The 24526-nt window shown below is 33.4% G+C and overlaps 1 protein-coding gene across 1 annotated transcript; it reads left to right on the top strand.

Moving 5' to 3' along the window:
• Positions 1-9336: 9336 nt before the first annotated feature.
• On the top strand, positions 9337-22671 carry LOC148619163 (uncharacterized). Its single transcript, XM_088578776.1, has 2 exons — positions 9337-9459; positions 21048-22671. Exon 2 carries the CDS (start codon positions 21053-21055, stop codon positions 22100-22102), a length of 1050 nt encoding a protein of 349 aa, XP_088434902.1. The 5' UTR covers positions 9337-9459; positions 21048-21052; the 3' UTR covers positions 22103-22671.
• Positions 22672-24526: the final 1855 nt, after the last annotated feature.

Here is a 24526-nt window from a genome sequence, read left to right as displayed (position 1 = left end):
GTATGTGTAGCATGAAGCAGCTGTAAATGTATATGTCAACATCTCAAAAAACTATAAAAACATTAGCACTCATATATTTGCAAAACATAAGAGTTACTTGAATTGTAATCTTATACATATTTGTGAAACAATCATACAGAAAAAAGTGAAAGAAATGCACATACATTATTGAAGGCAGACAGGTATGAAACAATCACCAATTAGTGATTCATAATAAAAATGTGGTACTCATGGGGTATGGGTTCACTAGTAACTTTTTTGTTTTGGAGAGAAAAAAAGATGAATTTAAACTCAAAGTGCATGTGTGATTAAGACATCATATTCCCTGCATCCACCACATACCATTGACTTTTCAACTTACTTTGAATCTTAAATTGCTCAAATCTATGAGCTACAAAGTTGTTTTTAGTTCAATGATCTTTAAACTGCATAGCAATTTTTACAACCAGTTTTTATCCTTGTTTGAATTGAAAAATTCGTAGAGAACGGTAATCATTTATTGTACATACCATAGCCTAATCTAGACAACAATGACAAGGACAAATTTTAGCACAAGCGAGGAAAAGTTTTTTGCTCATTTCTCCCTTGAGATTGGGCCTTTGTTCAACTTCCTCCAGTCTGCAGGATTCGTGCATCTTCAAACCGAAATTTCGAGGTGTGGGTCCATTCTTACTTTGAAAATTCATCGAATATTGTGAAATTGTGGTTTCTAATGCGAAAATCCTATTTTTTTTCAGATGTAGGGTTCCTGAAAAATTGCCATAAGGTAGTACAATACAGTTAGGTCATTTCTGAAAATTTGGTCTCATTTTGTTGAAATAAAGCAGTTTTGAGGCAGTCCACACAGAAATTTCTAATGTTTTGTCATAAAAAAGTGCATTTTTTTAAATCCTTGGTGTATGGAGGTTCAAGTCATTTATAAGTAATTTAGTGATTATTCTTATAAAATCCGGTAGCAAAGGTAACATACTGAAAAAAATATTAGTACAAATCAGGGGTGCCTTTCCAAAACTAACAGCTAAGTACTATGTTTTATAAAATACCAGGCACTTAGACACTACCACAGGATGAAAGCATGCATGGAGTAGATGGAAAAAAGGTAAAAATAACACCCTTTTCGATTCATTCTCTCACAATTTTAGTCCCAAAAGTTCGTGCGAAATATGGTATTTTGAAAATCAGCCACCTGATGCTGAGGAGAGAACCTAATATGGCAGGTGACTGAAACGTTCCGTATACCATTTTTCATTTCAATTACACCTGTTTACCATAATATATATTACATCTGTCTATGTATAAATGCTTATCTAGATTTAAACAATATATCCACCAAATTTCAACTTTTAATTTTAAGTTTTACAAAATTTGACCGGGGTAACTTGGCGTGCGAAACAGTGCGCCTTAATGTAACTGTATAGTGCACCCTAAGACTTAGTTATATTATACTTGTAACTTTCTTTAAATTTTCAGGTGATGATTTTTTTTATTTTTAAGAGACGCAGGTTGGGGAGGGAGCTACCTCCCCATAAGCTCCCGTTAAATCCGTCACTGTATACATTCATTGTCCGTGATAAACGTTTGTTGAATTTCTAATGCAAAGTAAAAATACAAGTATGGGATTAATAAAATAGCAAAATAGCATCTTTTCAACCGTTTAAGTGTTTAGGTTTCCACTTTCTGTGAATGAAATGAAACACATCTTGTAAAAGCAAGAGATGGTTGATGATGCGTTTCCAGGGGTAGTCAATGTACAGGGGCATAGCTAGGCCTGTTTTAGTTGTACGCAAAATTACGGCGAGGGGTCTTGGGGGTGGGGATGGGTCGCTCAAGACCCCCAGTGAGTCCGGCAAGGCAAAGCCCTGAGGGAAACTCCTGAATTTTAACGATTTTGGAGCCAGTTTTTCAGAGCCTATACTACGTTCAGGGTATGCATATGTGATAAATAACCTTTATTTCATCTTTAAAATGTGTGTTTTTATTTTTGTTACTTTTTCCGAAAGTACACAACTGCGTATTTGCGTATAGGCAGCTACGCCCCTGATGTAATTATGTTGTTGAAAGCAATGAAACATATGAACAGAAAACATTATGTGGTTTATTTCGACAAAATTCATATGAAATGTCTTAAGATCGAGCCTGACTCAAGAATATTTTTGTTTTGTTTAATATGTATTTTTTAATAAATAAGTTTTAATAAAACTTTTATTGTTATTTCTTAGTTTCATTGACAGGTTTGTCTAATTTTTTAAAGAACAGTTTGTTTTATAATACCTTATGCCCGTGGTTTCCAATTCGGCTACATATTTAACCGGGATGAATTATATATTACAGCGCGAGTACCTTTCTTGAATATAATGCTGCCCAAGTGTTTATAAAAACTAGATCGAAGTGCATGTTCGGCAAATCTATCTTTCGGAACCTGTTTCGTTTAACGTCCGAGCAGCAATATTTCAGCTATATTCAGACGACAAAATGGAAAAAAAACATATATATATATATATATATATGATACTAATATAGGAATCTATGATTGTCTAAGTCTTATGTTTAATCTTCCTTTCGAAGTATGAAATTAATAGCAGTTGATTTAGGAAGTGTAATCGAGAATAGTACAAAACTACCTCATAGCTACCTCTTTTTTTGGCAAATTAATCATGTCATTCTGCAAGCAATACAAACTAGATTTCGTGTAAATATAGAATTAATTGTCAAGGAATTTAACTTCTGAACATAACATGCAAGCATTGTGTACATATATGTTGATTACTACATGTACATGTACATAAATAATATAAACTAGTAAACACATGTTTATGCATGTAGCAAACAAAGAAGTATTTAAAATACAAAATAAACAGAATTGTTAAATTATTATCATTTCAAAGCAGAGACATAAACAATGTCTATGTTTCAATGGTAAGGATGTCATGTAGCATATTCATCACATTCAGTAGGTAATCTTGAACTATCAAAAAGGAGGGGTATCCAGTGAAATAAAGTAATGTCCTTGGGACGCGAGTGGACACATGAGCCATGACATTACGCATACACTTGTACATGTACATGTTCCTAAAATCTGAACTTCCACACCAACCATAGATCTTTATCGCATACCCTATATCACACCCCTAGACCTGTATCACATACCGTATATCACACTCCTAGACATATCTCATACTGTATATCACACCCCTAGACCTATATTGCATTCTATATCACTCCTCTTGACCTATATTGCATTCTATATCACACCCTAGACCTTTATTGCCCTCTGTATATCATACTCCGAGACTTATATCGCACACCCCTAGACTTATATCGCATACCGTATATCAAACCCCTAAACCCGTTTCAAGTACCCTTTATATCACACCCACAGACATATATTGCATACCTTATATCACACGCCTATACCTATATCGCATACTGTATAGGACCTATATCGCATTCTCTAAATCACACCCATAGACCTATATAGCATACCCTATATCATACTCCTAAACCAATTTCAAGTACCCTTTATCAACCAACTACCCAAAATACGCTAAAATATGTCAAAAACTGACCAATTGATATGAATTCAATCCCGGCATCTATATGGGGCCAATATGGATGAAACCACGACCAATACGGTATCATAACTTCCGATCGTTTGACACCGCCATTTTGAGTTAGAATTATATTTCATGAACTTTGATCACCAGGACTAAAAGCTATAGAAACACAAAAAAAAATCTTCCATTTTATACAAAAATGATATTTTAGACTTATAAATGCAAATAAACCTACATGTTCTTGATAAAACATGAAAACAACTGTTCTACAAATCATCTAGTTGAGTTGGTTAATAAAATTGTCAATAAAAATGTAATTTCATATTGGTCCTGTTATATGTTTAGGTCAATCATATTGGCCTCGACAGCTGTATTGGTCCCGAAGCATCGCATTGACCAACATGACAGATCTCAAACTTTTGTTTTCTTGATTTCTTTTCAGTGGTTATCACTTAGAAGTTTCACTTGATGAAGTGAGAAGAAAGCAAAAGTAAAACAGACCATTTCTGTGCTAGGACACTATTTAAGCATGAAACAAAGTTCATTATTCTCAAGTGCTGGTACATGTATGTGTAGCATGAAGCAGCTGTAAATGTATATGTCAACATCTCAAAAAACTATAAAAACATTAGCACTCATATATTTGCAAAACATAAGAGTTACTTGAATTGTAATCTTATACATATTTGTGAAACAATCATACAGAAAAAAGTGAAAGAAATGCACATACATTATTGAAGGCAGACAGGTATGAAACAATCACCAATTAGTGATTCATAATAAAAATGTGGTACTCATGGGGTATGGGTTCACTAGTAACTTTTTTGTTTTGGAGAGAAAAAAAGATGAATTTAAACTCAAAGTGCATGTGTGATTAAGACATCATATTCCCTGCATCCACCACATACCATTGACTTTTCAACTTACTTTGAATCTTAAATTGCTCAAATCTATGAGCTACAAAGTTGTTTTTAGTTCAATGATCTTTAAACTGCATAGCAATTTTTACAACCAGTTTTTATCCTTGTTTGAATTGAAAAATTCGTAGAGAACGGTAATCATTTATTGTACATACCATAGCCTAATCTAGACAACAATGACAAGGACAAATTTTAGCACAAGCGAGGAAAAGTTTTTTGCTCATTTCTCCCTTGAGATTGGGCCTTTGTTCAACTTCCTCCAGTCTGCAGGATTCGTGCATCTTCAAACCGAAATTTCGAGGTGTGGGTCCATTCTTACTTTGAAAATTCATCGAATATTGTGAAATTGTGGTTTCTAATGCGAAAATCCTATTTTTTTTCAGATGTAGGGTTCCTGAAAAATTGCCATAAGGTAGTACAATACAGTTAGGTCATTTCTGAAAATTTGGTCTCATTTTGTTGAAATAAAGCAGTTTTGAGGCAGTCCACACAGAAATTTCTAATGTTTTGTCATAAAAAAGTGCATTTTTTTAAATCCTTGGTGTATGGAGGTTCAAGTCATTTATAAGTAATTTAGTGATTATTCTTATAAAATCCGGTAGCAAAGGTAACATACTGAAAAAAATATTAGTACAAATCAGGGGTGCCTTTCCAAAACTAACAGCTAAGTACTATGTTTTATAAAATACCAGGCACTTAGACACTACCACAGGATGAAAGCATGCATGGAGTAGATGGAAAAAAGGTAAAAATAACACCCTTTTCGATTCATTCTCTCACAATTTTAGTCCCAAAAGTTCGTGCGAAATATGGTATTTTGAAAATCAGCCACCTGATGCTGAGGAGAGAACCTAATATGGCAGGTGACTGAAACGTTCCGTATACCATTTTTCATTTCAATTACACCTGTTTACCATAATATATATTACATCTGTCTATGTATAAATGCTTATCTAGATTTAAACAATATATCCACCAAATTTCAACTTTTAATTTTAAGTTTTACAAAATTTGACCGGGGTAACTTGGCGTGCGAAACAGTGCGCCTTAATGTAACTGTATAGTGCACCCTAAGACTTAGTTATATTATACTTGTAACTTTCTTTAAATTTTCAGGTGATGATTTTTTTTATTTTTAAGAGACGCAGGTTGGGGAGGGAGCTACCTCCCCATAAGCTCCCGTTAAATCCGTCACTGTATACATTCATTGTCCGTGATAAACGTTTGTTGAATTTCTAATGCAAAGTAAAAATACAAGTATGGGATTAATAAAATAGCAAAATAGCATCTTTTCAACCGTTTAAGTGTTTAGGTTTCCACTTTCTGTGAATGAAATGAAACACATCTTGTAAAAGCAAGAGATGGTTGATGATGCGTTTCCAGGGGTAGTCAATGTACAGGGGCATAGCTAGGCCTGTTTTAGTTGTACGCAAAATTACGGCGAGGGGTCTTGGGGGTGGGGATGGGTCGCTCAAGACCCCCAGTAAGTCCGGCAAGGCAAAGCCCTGAGGGAATCTCCTGAATTTTAACGATTTTGGAGCCAGTTTTTCAGAGCCTATACTACGTTCAGGGTATGCATATGTGATAAATAACCTTTATTTCATCTTTAAAATGTGTGTTTTTATTTTTGTTACTTTTTCCGAAAGTACACAACTGCGTATTTGCGTATAGGCAGCTACGCCCCTGATGTAATTATGTTGTTGAAAGCAATGAAACATATGAACAGAAAACATTATGTGGTTTATTTCGACAAAATTCATATGAAATGTCTTAAGATCGAGCCTGACTCAAGAATATTTTTGTTTTGTTTAATATATATTTTTTAATAAATAAGTTTTAATAAAACTTTTATTGTTATTTCTTAGTTTCATTGACAGGTTTGTCTAATTTTTTAAAGAACAGTTTGTTTTATAATACCTTATGCCCGTGGTTTCCAATTCGGCTACATATTTAACCGGGATGAATTATATATTACAGCGCGAGTACCTTTCTTGAATATAATGCTGCCCAAGTGTTTATAAAAACTAGATCGAAGTGCATGTTCGGCAAATCTATCTTTCGGAACCTGTTTCGTTTAACGTCCGAGCAGCAATATTTCAGCTATATTCAGACGACAAAATGGAAAAAAAACATATATATATATATATATATATATATGATACTAATATAGGAATCTATGATTGTCTAAGTCTTATGTTTAATCTTCCTTTCGAAGTATGAAATTAATAGCAGTTGATTTAGGAAGTGTAATCGAGAATAGTACAAAACTACCTCATAGCTACCTCTTTTTTTGGCAAATTAATCATGTCATTCTGCAAGCAATACAAACTAGATTTCGTGTAAATATAGAATTAATTGTCAAGGAATTTAACTTCTGAACATAACATGCAAGCATTGTGTACATATATGTTGATTACTACATGTACATGTACATAAATAATATAAACTAGTAAACACATGTTTATGCATGTAGCAAACAAAGAAGTATTTAAAATACAAAATAAACAGAATTGTTAAATTATTATCATTTCAAAGCAGAGACATAAACAATGTCTATGTTTCAATGGTAAGGATGTCATGTAGCATATTCATCACATTCAGTAGGTAATCTTGAACTATCAAAAAGGAGGGGTATCCAGTGAAATAAAGTAATGTCCTTGGGACGCGAGTGGACACATGAGCCATGACATTACGCATACACTTGTACATGTACATGTTCCTAAAATCTGAACTTCCACACCAACCATAGATCTTTATCGCATACCCTATATCACACCCCTAGACCTGTATCACATACCGTATATCACACTCCTAGACATATCTCATACTGTATATCACACCCCTAGACCTATATTGCATTCTATATCACTCCTCTTGACCTATATTGCATTCTATATCACACCCTAGACCTTTATTGCCCTCTGTATATCATACTCCGAGACTTATATCGCACACCCCTAGACTTATATCGCATACCGTATATCAAACCCCTAAACCCGTTTCAAGTACCCTTTATATCACACCCACAGACATATATTGCATACCTTATATCACACGCCTATACCTATATCGCATACTGTATAGGACCTATATCGCATTCTCTAAATCACACCCATAGACCTATATAGCATACCCTATATCATACTCCTAAACCAATTTCAAGTACCCTTTATCAACCAACTACCCAAAATACGCTAAAATATGTCAAAAACTGACCAATTGATATGAATTCAATCCCGGCATCTATATGGGGCCAATATGAAAAAAGAGGGCCAATATGGATGAAACCACGACCAATACGGTATCATAACTTCCGATCGTTTGACACCGCCATTTTGAGTTAGAATTATATTTCATGAACTTTGATCACCAGGACTAAAAGCTATAGAAACACAAAAAAATCTTCCATTTTATACAAAAATGATATTTTAGACTTATAAATGCAAATAAACCTACATGTTCTTGATAAAACATGAAAACAACTGTTCTACAAATCATCTAGTTGAGTTGGTTAATAAAATTGTCAATAAAAATGTAATTTCATATTGGTCCTGTTATATGTTTAGGTCAATCATATTGGCCTCGACAGCTGTATTGGTCCCGAAGCATCGCATTGACCAACATGACAGATCTCAAACTTTTGTTTTCTTGATTTCTTTTCAGTGGTTATCACTTAGAAGTTTCACTTGATGAAGTGAGAAGAAAGCAAAAGTAAAACAGACCATTTCTGTGCTAGGACACTATTTAAGCATGAAACAAAGTTCATTATTCTCAAGTGCTGGTACATGTATGTGTAGCATGAAGCAGCTGTAAATGTATATGTCAACATCTCAAAAAACTATAAAAACATTAGCACTCATATATTTGCAAAATATAAGAGTTACTTGAATTGTAATCTTATACATATTTGTGAAACAATCATACAGAAAAAAGTGAAAGAAATTCACATACATTATTGAAGGCAGACAGGTATAAAACAATCACCAAATAGTGATTCATCATAAAAATGTGGTACTTATGGGGTATGGGTTCACTAGTAATCTTTTTTGTTTTGGAGAGAGAAAAAGATGGATTTAAACTCAAAGTGCATGTGTGACTTCATATTCCCTGTATTCACCACATACCATTGACTTTTCAACTTAATTGGAATCTCAGATTGCTCTTATCTATGAGTTACAAAGTTGTTTTTAGTTTAATGATCTTTAAATTGCATAGTAATTTTTACAACCACAGTTTTTATCCTTGTTTGAAGCTTGATTTGATGCTAAAAAATCATATTTTTACCAATATTATAGGGGACGTACACTGGGTTCGCCCCCCTATGAATCAGCATCTGCAAAAAACGCATGATAGACCCTATTAACCTTTAAAGGTTCTTGTTATCATATTTAGTGAATACATTCACTATCATTACTAATTATCACTATACTATCGTTTATTATGTTTGAAAATATAAAGTTGTTTCTGGATAGTAGACATATTTATTTTTAATGTATATATGAAAATGATATACATGTACTATTATGAGAATTGTGACTTCATTAAAAGAAATTAAAGACACAAAACATTCATTTTCCTAATATTTATATTTTTTTCTATGTTATGAACAATGATTATGATTTACAACTAGGTTGATATTTTCTTGTCTTTATCCCCTACACCTTTGAGACGTTCCACTGCTTGCTATGTGAAATACTCATTATTTTCTAGTTAAATTAAATATTACATATCTATCCCAAGCATGTATGAAATGATGAACGACCTGCACTGTTGCTTATACATGATTACTTCCATTTAAACGCCCTTGTACTTTTCCCATGCACCGCACTTTACCTGTCAAAAGTGCTTGTTTTTTTATAAAACTCTTCGATTACAGTATTAGATGTATTTTATTCTACATTAGAAAATGTTCAAGCACTGGAACATAATACAGTAGAAATCATTCAAACACAGAACGTTATCTGAAGTACTAATTCCGTAATAAAGTAAGTTAAAATAATATATATTTTCAATGTCGCTGGGCATAATAGATTGTGAATAGAAACTCTTATCGGAGAGAATTTTATCAATATTTATTTAAGACGCACGCAGCAAAGATTTTATACATGTTTGAATACATTGAAATTCTTTGACCTTCAGTTATCGGATGTACACTATCATTATTTACATCAATTTCTAGATTTTGTACAGAACAAGTATCTATCTCTTTATGGTAAAAAAATCAAAATAGTAGAAGAAACAAAATTCGTAGGTTTGCTTTTGTATAGTTATCTTTCTTTTCTTCTCCATATCAAATTACTAAAATCTAGGTGTCTTAAGGCACTAGATATTTTACAAATAGTGTCTAGCACCGACTGAGGTGCTGATACCACAATATTGTTTAACTTGTATAAATCTTTAGTTAGGTCTAAACTTGACTATGAATCTATTTTGTATGGTTCAGCAGACAAGTCCTTTCTACATATTTTGGACACTGTTCATCATCAATGTTTGCGTCTTTGCCTTGGTGCCTTCAGACACTCTTCTATTGAGAGCCTTTATGCCGAGGCAAATGAACCTTCCCTTTCAATATGAAAGTAAACTTGTGGCCTACTGTGACAACATTGCCTATGACTGTGTCATTAACCCTGTAAATGTCGGTATTTATCAAAAACATGAAAGCAAATCTCCCCCTTTTTGAATTTAAAATAAAAACTTACCTGGAAACATTTAATCATGAAACCAATACATTGACACCTGTTTTGGTTTCGAAATTCCCTCCATGTAAGTTTCCACACCCTTGTTTTTATTTTTGAATTGCATGAGTATACAAAATATGATACCAATCCTTTACTATTAAAACAAACAATCCCTGAACTTAAAGCTAATTTTCCAGGTTTTTCAACAGTGTATACTGATGGCCCAAAAGATGGCGATAACGTTGCATGTGCTGCTGTCTATGGTGACAAAATTATAACGGAAGCTCGAGCTATCTTGTTAGCCCTTACATTGATTACTTGTTCTATTCCTCACAGTTTATAATTTTATCTGACTCTTTAAGCTGTCTTTGGGCAATTGAGAGTCACAAATTAAAGAAAAACCACCTTTATTTTACTAATATTTCACCCTATTCATCGACTAAAGGAATTTGACAATGAAATTGTTACCTCTGGATAACCATTTATGGGAATATTTAGGGAAATTTAAATGTTGACAGGGTTGCCAAGTAGGCATTAAACGAAAGAATAAAGGACACGAGTTTACCATACACTGATTTTAAATCTTGTATAAGGAAATATGTTTTGAAGATGTGGCAAGACCGATGGGACGGTCCTGAACATAACAAGCTCCATTCTATAAAACTCAATCTAGGCGTTCATAAATCTGCACCTGGCAAGCTCCATGCTGGGGTCATCAGCCCATAATACAGAAAACCTGTCCGCAAACTGTAGTAGTGCACTATGTATAAACATATGTATGTATGTACCTTGGTGCATTGCTGAAAAAAACCTTTCTTACTGACGATCATTGGTCCTTCGCTAAAATAAAAACATTCCATTGGTTGCTTACATTGGAAGTCTTGCGTGTTCTTTAAAGGAATCACACGTAAAATAGTGTGTATGGCCATAGCACCTTACCTAATTCTGAATACGGCCTTTCAAATGTACAGCCGATAGAATATGAATTTAAAAGCCATTGAATTACTGTATTGTATAAAAATAACTTAATGTTAACTTGAAAGGAAATATTTGAAAAAAAACATTACTGCAAGACAAAAAAGTTCAAATTGATATCAAAACGTTTATGTAAAAACATTAAAAATTGCATTGCTGTCGAAAAGTTTATATGGATTTACAACAGCATTTCTTCTACTAGTTGACAAATTAATTACACAATGCGATGTTTTTATGATGCTGAATTAGCAAAATGTAAATAAATAATGTGCAAAATATACAAGCTATACACAGTGATCGAAATGAGTTCTTTCATTTATCATATATTTGCTACACAGTGTTTATTATATCAACATGCTTGCTCTACATTTTTGTCAAATCTGATTACCAGAATTGGTCTTATATACAAAAAGTAAGTTTGAAATTTATATACTTCTGTACGAAGCATTGTAACTATCGATTCAAACTGAATTTATTTCTTTAAATTAAGTTTATGTCAAAATAAAACATAAAAAAATGCAATTTTATGTATTACCCACTCCCTTTATTAATCAGAAATAAATAAATATATATGTACTTTTATTTTGATTGAATAATACATATATCTCGTGTTATGGCACATGATTTTAAATGCGCATCAAAATCCATGTTAAAAAGGAATGAACTTTTTGTTCGAAAAACATTATAAAAACCCTCCGCCTATCTCTGATGTAATAACTAAAGATTAAGTTAAGATCCATTAGAGACAAACAGATTAATGGGAAAATAATGTTAACTACTTTTAAACGATATCATTTGATTGTATGTAACAAAGGACAATAAAAGATGCATTTTTGGGGTTGACCGTTGAATTAGAATAATGAAAAACTTCACCATATGTCAATTTGACGACAACTCTAAAGTTACAAGAAAATTTCCAAGAATTAATTGGTGTATGATATAGTCGTATGTTATTTATGACGATTAAATTTTTGAAATGTGTTTTTTCTTCCATTGCGATTCCCGGGGGCTAGGGCGCTCTAAGCACAAAGCAACTGGGTTGTGTGACCCAGGGGTTGGAATGGAGTACTCCTGGCTTGTTACATGCTGGGGTCGTCAGGCTATAATACGGAAAAACCTGACCGCAAATCATAGTGGTGAACCGTGTTGCCACGTTCTTCGCACGTTAAAGAACCCTGCTGAGGTATCCGATAGGAGTAGGAACCTTTGCGCTCCGCCACAGGAAGCTAAATTGCCCGACCCTACCCATCCCTCCCTATTTCTAGTGGCAATCAAATTTGTCGACCCTATTATCCTTGTGTCCCATCTAGTTTTCCATCATCATCATCATCATCATCATCATCATCATCATCATTTCATGTTCATTTCATCATCCATTTCATGTTCATCGCCTGAATATAGATGCAATATTGCTGCTCGGGCGTTAAACCCAACAATCAGTCAGTCGTATGTACACGTGGTGACGCAACGTTCATATAGATTTCTAATTGAAATTTGAAGAGCGTCGACAAATTTTTTACGTTTTCCTGGTGTCTTTTCTCAAGCTGTTTCTTTTGTAAGTATTGCGTCTTTTTATGTGTAATATGTAAATAATGAAACACTTGTCATCGTTCCTCAATTATAATTACTGATATCAGTAATTATGAAGTGTGCCAGATTTAATAATTTCTTATTTCTTAGTTAAGTTAAAAAACTATAAAAGCAGTAAATGTACCATATGATAAGACATACTGGGTTCTATTATAATTACGGGCTACTGCAATTCATGATTTAGTTATGTTGCATTTATTTTATGCAAAAAAAAAATTCTTGAAATATCTGATCTGTGAGCATACAAAATATTCTTTATTTTACAACATGCAAAAATCAGTATGACTGTTGCAGTGTTGCGTGAAATGAGCTGCACAGACGTGGAATCTGGCATCGTAGCGTACGGTGAATTGAACCATCCGAAGATGAATTTAAAATGTACGTCGCAACAATACACAACGAAGGTCAATCAAACAACGCAATCGACTTTAGGGGTGTACAATGACAGTCTGATCAATGTCTAACATTTAATCAGATTACCCATTTCAAGCACACCAATTGGATGAGCTAATTTTAATCTACACATTACTGTAAACAAATGACAAAATGTATTTTATGATAGAGGAAATTTACTTTGGTATTTACACAGCTGCGAAGCGCATGACAACAGGTTGACAAACATTATAAAATATCAAGGTAAAAGCTGCAATCAATATATGTGATTTTATACAACATTACAATCGCTTGCGAAAGGATTTTTGAAAAATCATCATAAAATGATATATTGTTGACAAAAAAAACAATAATATTTAGTACTTAAAAACTTAAAAAGGGGAAGCTGAAGGCACTCACAAATGAACTTAATATGATTGATAAGACCAAAAAATGACACAAAAAGTACAGTATAAACGACCTGAATTGTGTTTTTACACCCGTCGTACTTTTTGAAACGTGGAAGATAAGAAGCATTGTTTTATTTTTATTTTCATCTTTTTTTTAATGAACCAAAGATTAAATGATTAAATGTAGTTTCTGCTGTATATCGGGGAAATCGATCATCATATATACTGTTCATAGCTGTTTGGTATGTAATTTTTGCAACAACAACAAAAATACGATTTTTTCATCTTTCACGGTCAATAAGAATTCCGATGGTATATCTTAAAAGAAAAAGGGCATTATGAAAACAACATATCTACTTATAATACACAATACGATTTGTTTAATACTTTTGGGTAAAAAGTCCTGTATTTTAGAGTACCCCCCCAAAAAAAATACAATGATATATTACAATCCGTCGAATAATACTATCAATTACACTCGTTCGTTCAGAATTGATACTTATAAAATCAACAGCTTTGGGATGCATTAGTGAATTTTAGAGTCTTTTTGTGCATGAGGCCATATTTTTTTTCGGCTTGGCTGGTTTTTTTTTGTTTTTTTTGTTTCAGATAGGGATGGAATTCGATTACTTTAAATGTTATTAAATGTCCACTTTTTCGTGTATGCATATTTGATATTTCATTTATGTGTGAAACAATCAGAGAATAGTGTTAAATTCAGACATCTAGAACAAACTACCTAACAAAATTACACCCTGATGGACAGTAGACCATAGGATAAATCAATAACAATAACAGCGGATAATTGTTTGATCGTGATATATGTTCACCTGTCTTAACGAAAAAAACACTTTTCTTGAAGAGATATACCATTGTCGTGATGTCAACCTATAGTTAAAACAGTGAAATCTTTTTTACGAATCTACGGTGGACAAACAATAGAAAAAAACTTTCATTGAAGAGTTTCGACAAATGTTTTATTTATTAGTACGCCACTAATTACAACCAGTCCAAAAAAAACAACGAAAAAGGTCAGGCATTTTTATTAATGTTGACTTCTTTTTTTCACTGATTGTCGCTTGACTGTACTCTCCGATTGCTTCGTAGTGATGACTTGCGACTTCATAGTTAATTGTACATTAATTCAATTATGTATGTGCGCTGCAGCTGTAGATTAAGTTTGGGTTTTTTGGTTGATTGGGCGTCTATTGTACGCACCCACGACATTTTTCAACTGACCAGCGTCATTATAGCTGAAAAGAGTCTTAGATCCTGGACTGACATTCAAGAAAAAAAACGCATACATTTAATAATTTTATAGTATATTTAACCATCAAATAAGACACTTAAATTTATTACTTTTCTGAGAGAAACAATAGTTTTTAACGTATCGTAAGTCAAAAAAATAAACAGCTATGATAACGCTTAGCTGTCTGTTTCCCGTGTCTGTTGTTTAACATCAAACGCTGACGCGGAAGTATGAAGACAACATTTAGACTATGTGCATTCCATATACATTAAACAAACAAACAACCGGCCACACTTACATAACATAACATTATCATATGAAAAAGGCACAATACGTACACATGCAAATTAATACCTCACGATAATAATTTAAATTATGTATATAATGAAGAACAAGTATTGTGAAAGACAGACAAAATCGGAAAGGTTTGAAACATGACAATCAAAACCCTGCTATTTCATTAAAAGAAAATTTCTTTTGATCTCTGCATCACTGAATTTATTTGATACATTTTTCAATAGAACGTTAGAAAATTGAGGTCTCTGGAAGTATTTCACGCCGTTGAAATGTTCATTTTAACAAAATGAAATAAAGTTCTTGACTGTCTTTCTTGATTCTGTTGGTACAAGTAATCAAATAACACTGTCTAAATGGTGGGTTATTTCCTGACATGTTTCACATGCTCGCACAGTGTCTGATCCCTACAGACTCGGAAATTTACATGTAACGTAACATAATAAATGAAAAGTTAGAAGGAAATTTTGCCAAAGTAATGTATAAGAAATTGCAAGCACACTTCTCTTTTCATATGCCTGGCTATTAAAAAAATAATTTTAAGTGTGCCATATGATAAAATAGAGCTACAACTCAAAAGAGAGTACATATACTTTATTTTGTATAATATGACACTTACTTTTACATATGTACATTGTATATAATGAAATACTAGTGAGTTTAGTTATTTTCTTAATTAGGAAGAAATGGGAGACAAATCTTTGAGTGTTTTGTTGAGCAATGATGGGAGCTGAAATTCGAAAGAAGCCGAGTTGACGATCTGGCTCTAGTGTCAGGTCATGTCATCTGAACTCTGTATCATCAACTGTTCACATGTCGACATCCTGATATGGATCGAAGCTGCTGTAGGTCATGGTTCCACTCGAAACGTTTTTAAACGAAGATCCGTGCAGGTTCGGGTGTCAAAAGAATAATAGGCCTGCTGTAGCGCTAAGCTTGTCGTAAAAGGCGACTAAATAGTGCTCAGAACCCTAGCCGGGGGCTAGGGCGCTCTCCCTACATAGCAACTGAGTTGTGTGCCCAAGGTGGTGGAATGGGGGTACCCCTGGCGTGTTACACGCTGGGGTTGTCAGGTATAATACGGAAAACCTTACTGCAAACCATAGTGGTGCATCGTGTTTGGAAAGATGCCACGTTCCTCGCACGTTAAAGAACACTACTGTGGTATTCTCCCGGAGTATGAACCATAAGGCTCCGCCACAGGAGGCTAAATTGCCCGATCCTACCCACCACTCCCTATTCCCAGTGACAATCAAAATTTCTCGACCCCATTGTCCTTGTGTCCCGTCCCATTTTTCATTTCATCATCATTTCATGTTCATTTTATCATCCACTTCAAGTTCATCGCCTGAATATAGCTGAAATATTGCTGCTCGGGCGTTTAACCCCAACACACAAAAAAACAAAATCTTTAAACGAAAGAATGCAGTAATGTTGAAGATACCCAATATATACCCAAAGCCAATTTAGCTCACGTTTGGTTTCACAAAAGGCCTAATTGGAAGTCAAAACATATTAATTAGGTGGCGTCAAAACAATATTTTAAGTAACAGAGAAAATGAAATGCTGTTGATTCGTAAAAAGAAATCACTGGGAAGTCAGAATTGATTGTTCAAAGGTAAATTCATTTGTTTCAATGCCGGTCCACGCAATTTTTTTTATTTTTTTTATAGACGGGTCTACTGTAAAGGGAAATTGTAATCAATCCACAGCAAACGACAATGGACGTTGCAGTTCCATCCAAAAAGACACAAACACGCAACACACTGATTCCATGTACCCAGGTTTAATAACAGAGACAATAGAACATAAATGCGAAATATGTACCGTCAAACACTGTAAAAAATCGGAGTTGATATAAAAAAAATTGCAAGAGGTGATGGTTAAAGAATGGGCGATGCTGACTGTTGGGGACACGAACCAGATCCAACAGAAGTGTTTAGAAGTAGAAAAGTGATAAATAAATGACTACTGAGGACACAAGCCAGCTCCAACAGAAATGTTTAGAATTAGAAAAGTGATTAATAAATGTCTGTTGGGGACACGAGCCGGCTCCAGCAGAAATGTTTAGGAGTAGAAAAGTGATTAGTAAATGCATATGGTACATTTGAACGAATTAGCACCTGTGTGTAGGTTTATATTATCCATAAAAAGTTCCTTTCTCTCAAATATTTTTTCACAACCACTGTATGGACAAATATAGGGTTTGCCATCTAGATTTTTCATTAATACTAGATTTTTAAACTGATGACAATTCAAGTATCGAACATATCTGTGTAAACTGATATCATGGTTAATAATAATAATATTCATCATTATTTGTTGCATTGCAAGTCTTTAAATTCGTGTGCTGTGGTTATCTGATTCAATAATTTATTGTTTGATGATGCGTACTTAATTTGGAGTTACAGGACAGTTCAACAGCTTTATTATTCATATCACTGACAAGAGCAAAAACTCACAAAGTCACCATACAATCAAACAAGACTCACAAAGTCTCCATACAATCAAACAAAGTCAGACGGAAGTAACAGCATTACTATAATAAGGTCACAATGACCTTCATTTTCCACATAAATGACTTTGGTTAAAGTTCATATATCTGCAAATATATCAATTCATGGATCATTATTTATGCCAGAGCAAATGACCACATAAAAAAAAACAAAACAAAAAAAAACAAAAACAAATACAAAAAAAAAAAAAAAAAAAACGGGCGAGGGCATGAGTAAGAACAAGGCAATCAAGGTTCTAACATTAGACGAACCTTAAAGTGGTCGTTTGCGACAGCCTCAATTCTTTTTCTTTCGTGCTACTTTGGAAGTAAAAGTACAATCCATCCAATGGTTGTTTGCTCAAAAGTCTATTTTGTCTGTTTGCCAATATGTTAACAAGATTTCGTAAATTCTTTTCAAAGTAATTGAATACTCAGTCACTTTGAATGCTTTCAGCATCTATAGTGATCATATCGGCCAACTAGTATTTGAAATCTCAGCGAAGTTATCATTATTAGAAACTATGGAGAGATCGATCGGCAATACTCCGTTTCGCTACAGGAAAGGCAGTAATTTACCCATGTACACTAATTATAGAGTTAGAAAAAAATGGGAATGGAATTAAATATACTATAAATTTGCAAATATATTTGTTTTCAAGTATTACAACTGTGAAACAACGTTTGCAACAACTAAAAATTATTGTTTTGGAATGTAAGTGCCATTAATTAACGAAATTTATTTTTTAATATGAACACAACTGCTTAATTTTTTCGAATCAACTTCTGTCTTCAAAATGTAGTTAATTGGGTTACATTAAGTGTTGATGCGTGGAAAACACTAAGGCGTGTATAATATCCTTAACCAATGGAAGATCATCATCTTAAAAGAAAAATATGTATAAAATCGTTTTGATCCGTAAACGACTTTTGGTGATTGTATTGCCCGTATTATTTGCTAGATTTACGACGGGTTGTAATGCATCATTGTATTTTTCGGGTACCCCTAAATACAGGGTATTCTATCCAATCGTATTATGTATGAGCTACCCCGTGCAGGTCCGGGCGTCAAAAGAATAGGTCCAGAGCAGCGCTAAGCTTGCGGTAAAAGGCGACTAAATAGTGATCAGAACTGGTCGGGGGCTAGAGCGCTCTGCCCACTGAGCAAATGGGTTGTGTGCCCAAGGCGGGGAAATAAATTACCCTTAAATGCTACATGCTGGGTCGTCAGGCATAATACGGAAAACCTGACCGCAAACCATAGTGGTGCAACGTATTGGAAAAAAATGACATTTTTCTTGCACGTTAAGAACCCTGTTGTGGTATTCGATAATAGCAGGAACCTTTGCGCTCCGCCGCAGGAGGCGCAATTGCTCGACCATATATTCCCTTCCTATTTCCAATTGTAATCAAAATTTGGCGACCCTATTATCCTTGTGTCCAATCCCATTTTTCATTCCATCATTATTTCATGTTCATTTTATCATCCATTTCATATTCATCGCCCGGATATAGCTGAAATATTGCTGCTTGGGCCTCAAACACAAACAATCAATCAAGATAAACACTGTTTACATATTGATCTTTATGTCGTTTGTTCCACTGTATAAACTGTTGACCGGTTTTGTTATTCTTTTGGTAAGTACGCGAATCGCCAAACAGGGCTTGGGATGAGAATTTTAGTAAACCGTAACAGTCCAAGTATAAAGGCATGAAATCGTCTATACTAAAATGTAAATTCAGGGGGAATAATTTCGACGATAATATTAAATAATCAACAAGTTTTTTACCCTTGCTCTAATCATCACCAATTCTAGAATTTGCAACTTTGTTTCTAGGGAAGCAGAGGACGCTTACCCTACCGGTGCACCTGGTCCATACTCCCAGTTTTTAGTGGAGTCCGAGTTGCTCATTTGCTTTTGTTACTTTGTATGTATGATTTTAGTTACTTTATGTTCTTTGTTGTGTATATCTGTTTCCCATGTCTGGTCTTTGTCCCTGGATTACATTATTTTGATTACAGCTATAACCTAGTTTCCCCTGATTACTCTTACAAATAGTTATAATGACGACAAACTGACACTATTGCATAGTCGAAACTATTATTCAACAGTCAAACAAACATTATTTCGATTTTTCAATATTAAACCGTTCAAAAATAATTGTTCAGATTAAGATCAGACCAAAACTAACCTGGCAATTTTAGTGGAGTACGGGTAACTGATTTATTTTTTATTTCTTTGTACGTTTTATTTTGGTTATTGTGTCTATTTTCATTGTCTAGTCGTTAATTTTGGATTATATTCTTTTCGTTACTTTCGAATCCTGGTTCCCTTGATTTCCCTTAAACATTAAATGTCATCATCGTATACAACTTGATTGTTAACACTGAAAGGTTGGTGTATTTGAGTTAATGTCAGGTATTGATAAGTGGTTAGAGGTCAACTAGTTTAATTGAATCGTTGTTAATTCGGCCTAAATTAATCAGAATAATCATTTTTAGCTCGGAATAAAAGTTAATAACATGATATTAACCTTGATATTTCACAATTACCTGTAAATGGGTCCTAACTTCATATTTAACCAATGGAATTATTTTCTTGCTGCATTGTTAAATTTAGTTGTAGTTGCTAGCAGGGATTACGTATCTGTAGACGCTGTCGACTACTAAATCAATGCCGATATTCGAACTTAATTGATAAAAAAGGAGATACGTCAAATATTTTTAAAATAACATATATTTGTAGACTTTGCAATTTTTTATTTTAAAAATATGTTGTATATTTCTATAACTTCAATCCCGAAGTTGCCTTATATGTGTGTCCTCCAGATTTATGGACTTTTTAAAAAGTCTAATTTTAAATTTTAACTTATTTTTATCGACTAGTTTAAAACTAAATTGCGTTACATTGGAGACATGAAGCGCAAAAAAGTGATGGAGTAAATTTTCAGATCAAAATGATCTCTATGACAACTTACAGGAATTACATGTACACATGTAAAAAGTTACTCACCAAATTTTATACTTTTGCCAATCTTATATAAAATCGTAAATGGGTTTTCTTTGGAAGCATTTTTCTAAAACTTACTACTGTTGTTTCTATGATTATTATAAAACAAAATCAACTTTTTTAATAACTTTTGTGTAATAACTGAAAAAATCTTTCAAAATACCGCTATATTGGCAGAATGCGGCCATAAAAGAAAATATTAGGTTGTTCCCTCTAGAAAGTATGTAGTTCCAACAGAATACATATATATCTTGAGGGAGCAAAATATTTTTGTTCATGGCAGCATTCTTCGTATTAGAAAAAAAAATAAAAAGGAATTTTTACAGCGTTTAGGAATGCGATGCGTTATTAAACGTGGATTACTTATAATTTATAATAGTAGAAGCATGACGAAAAACTCTTTCCAATTAATTTTTTTTTATCATAAGCATAAATTTATTATTAGCACTAATACGAGTAGTAAACATTTGGATACACACAATTTCTTACTTTCTTTACAGACAAGATGAGACGTAAAGAGAGGCTACTTTATTTTCTTACGATCTTCGTTCCCGCCCTTACTGTGAGCATTGTACTTTTACAGTTACTTCGTCCTTTGAATCTCAACAAAGGCATCAATAGATATAATGAAATTCAAAATGCCTCAAAGACAACAGAGCAGTTCCTGAAAAATCAAGACCCTTTAGAGTCGATACGTAGAGATTGTGGCATGTTATGCGACCTCTCTATTGAAGGAGTACCAGGACCTTACTTTGATCACATTAAAGTACCGGTAAATTGTAGAGCTTTATTTCAAAATGACAACATTGACCAAGGTCACGGACTTAGAGTTGCTCCAAAAGAAATACCAAAACATTTATTCAATGAATTTACCATGAATGGACGAATTAATAACACTCCTTGGTATTTCAATGAGGTGTATCTAGGAACTTCCGGGAAGCCTCAAATTTGGACAAAAGAATTGATCGAAAATCAAAGAAAACAAGCGAGGCAGGGAATCCTAGAAGGGACATATACTGTATCTGATGTCAAAGCTTTGATCGATGGACTAACCCACGCTCCAAATTTAAAAAACGGTCGGGTGTTAGTGATTGGCTCTCAAAATCCATGGGTTGAAGCCTGCATATTGGAGGCTGGTGCTCGTGAAGTAGTAACATTAGAATATGGACCAATTATATCTAAACATCCTAAAGTCAAAACTTTGCTACCAGCAGATTTTCGGAAGCTTTTTCTAGAAGGAAAGTTAAGAATGTTTGATGCTGTTGTCACATACAGTTCTGTCGAGCATTCTGGTCTTGGAAGATTTGGAGATGGACTTAATCCATGGGGTGATATAATCTCAATTGCAAGAGCCTGGTGTGTTACGAGAAAGGGTGGTTCTTTAACCATTGGTGTTGCGTACAATCACGAGAAAGATGCCATACAATTTAATGCACATAGAATCTACGGAAAGATTCGGTATCCATTTTTAACCGCAAACTGGGAACAACATTATCAAGGTCATGGTCCCCAACGTGTTTTTGTATTTACAAGGACAATTGAAGGTGGTGATTAACAGAAAAGTTTATGAATTATAGAATTACTCATTTATCATTGGGTACTCAAAATGTTTACTGCTTGCAGTGTATATCCGCGAGACGTGAACTTTATTGTCTTGTTTCATTTTTCTTTTTACTGCATTAATAAATAAAAGTACTTCCGGTCTAGATAACTGTTTCTCTAGGAAACAAATGCATGGAAATCCAATCAAATAATGGGATGTCATCTAAATTCCTTTATTGATTATTGAAACGGTTGAAATATATGGTAACCCAGAAATAGTTAATAATAATAACTGGGACAACTTGTTAGCTTCATTGCTTAAAAGGATAACCTGGAAATAGTTTATCCAGTAGCAGATATTCAGGTGTTATTAATAATTATGTACGATTAATCGAAATTAAAAGGCTACTTGTATGATTTTACTAATTTCAAATTAATCGTTTTGTTTTATCATGGGACACTGTTTCTAACATTCACTGTATCAACAGGCTTTGGTGGAATAAAGTAAACAGTTACTTAAATGACTAAACCAACTTTTTTAGTTAGAAAGTTTTTTTTTTCAAATCGATAACATTACTTTAATTTCCCATGTTACTGCTTCATTTACATTCATCTTTCATTAACAATTAAGGTATTTTCATAAGCTTTTTACAAGGTTTACAATTACGCATGTGCGGAAAATTTCATATTTTATCAAAGTAACTGAACAGTTAAATGATGTCTATGTAAAAATATCTATTCCTAATTTCTGATAGCTAAAAACCAGTCAGTCTTTGCATGAACTTTTGTTTTCATTTACCTAAGACTACAAACTATTATACTCTGCTCACTTTATAACTGATCTGATCCGAAAGAAAGAGTATCGTTTAGCTAGATCCTTTAATCTCAGTTTCCGCTGTATAGATGACACATTATCTTTAAACAATCCTAATTTCGGGGATTTGATACATCGCATCTACCCAAAAGAACTTGAAATAAAGGATACTACTCATATCTTGACCTACACTTAGAAATTGATGGTAAAGGAAAACTATCGAGTATCACAACTCATACGTTATGCCAGAGCTTGCCGACACTTCGCTAGAATTCTAACAAATAGGCTTCTGGAACAGGATTATGTAGCTACAAGATTGAAGTTATCACTGCAGAAATTTTATGGTCGTCATCATGAACTCGTGGATCGTTACGGTGTATCCATCTGCGACATAAAAAAGGATTTGTTGAACGTGTCATAGTTTTCCTTTCCTCTTTCGTCTGCCTCGTCTTTTTATTAGCAACTGGTCGGATGTTTGTAGAAAACACTTCCGGTGCACCTGGTCCATGCTCCCCGTTTTTAGTGGAGTCCGAGTTGCTCATTTGCTTTTGTTACTTCGTATGTATGATTTTAGTTACTTTATGTTCTTTGTTGTGTATGTCTGTTTTACATGTCTGGTCTTTGTCTCTGGATTACATTCTTTTGATTACCGCTATAAACTTGATTCCCTTGATTACTCTTACTTTTGTTGAATATTTCCAAATGAATGGTGTGCTTTGTTATATATATGTATTGTTAAAACCAATTGGATTTAAAAAAAACAAAACATTTTTTATTAATGTATATTCGAGAGTACTATATAATATCAAATGACAAAAACTCGTCAGTGTTTCGAACGTTTATAAATTGGTAAGCGATTTAATATTCCAATATACAAAATACTCTTTACTTAGTATATGTAAGATTGACCACATCCTAAACGTCAACTTTCAATTTCTTATAAAAATTTGAAATAAGAAGTTTCATGTCTTTAAATAAATCATATTAGAAGATTTGAAAATATGTCAGTGGTGATAATAAATACAGAACTTGTACATCAGACAGCTTTAAATAGGAATTGTCGGTAATTTCTATCTTTCAGCACTGTATTTGTTCCAGCCATACTCGATTTTTGGCTGAATTATTTCGCGTGAAGATTAGCTCTGTTTTTTTTTCTGAATTCTGAATTCTGTTTTTTTTTTTTTTTTTTTTTTTTTTTTTTTTTGTTTTTTTTTTTGAAAAAAAAAATATTAATTATTTCTTTCACCAACTTCATCCCAGGTAGAACATGGCTGTTTTTGAAATATGCTTAAAATGTTTTTATAATGGATTTAACTTTTTCAAAATTTATTTTTACGTGATTTCGTATGGTCTCAGGAATGTTTTTAAAATGTTCCTTGAAATTTTTTTTTCATAAATATGTGTAATAAAAATGTTTCCATAAAGCATTCTTGAAGCGTTTTATTCTCATGTCTTTAGTTTTATCTTACATGTGATATAAGGTTTTTTTTGGTAGTGTTTTAATTGTTTTTCATATGTAATGTTTCTTCTGAAGTAATGTTCTACCAATTTGTTTTCAGATGTATCTATTTAGATGATTCAACTTCCTTACTAAGTTGAGATTGCAGCCAATATTGTGATATC

This window comes from Perna viridis, chromosome 4 (genome assembly GCF_037379345.1).
Source record: "Perna viridis isolate PV_CMFRI_1.1 ecotype Kerala chromosome 4, ASM3737934v1, whole genome shotgun sequence".
Taxonomy (NCBI): domain Eukaryota; kingdom Metazoa; phylum Mollusca; class Bivalvia; order Mytilida; family Mytilidae; genus Perna; species Perna viridis.
The sequence above is the reverse complement of the archived record's forward strand: the minus strand, read 5'-3'. Positions and strand labels throughout refer to the sequence as shown.

What these genes read in the sequence shown, in the direction of transcription:
- LOC148619163 (XM_088578776.1), top strand. Translation starts at nt 21,053, where the DNA reads ATGAGACGTAAAGAGAGGCTACTTTATTTTCTTACGATCTTCGTTCCC.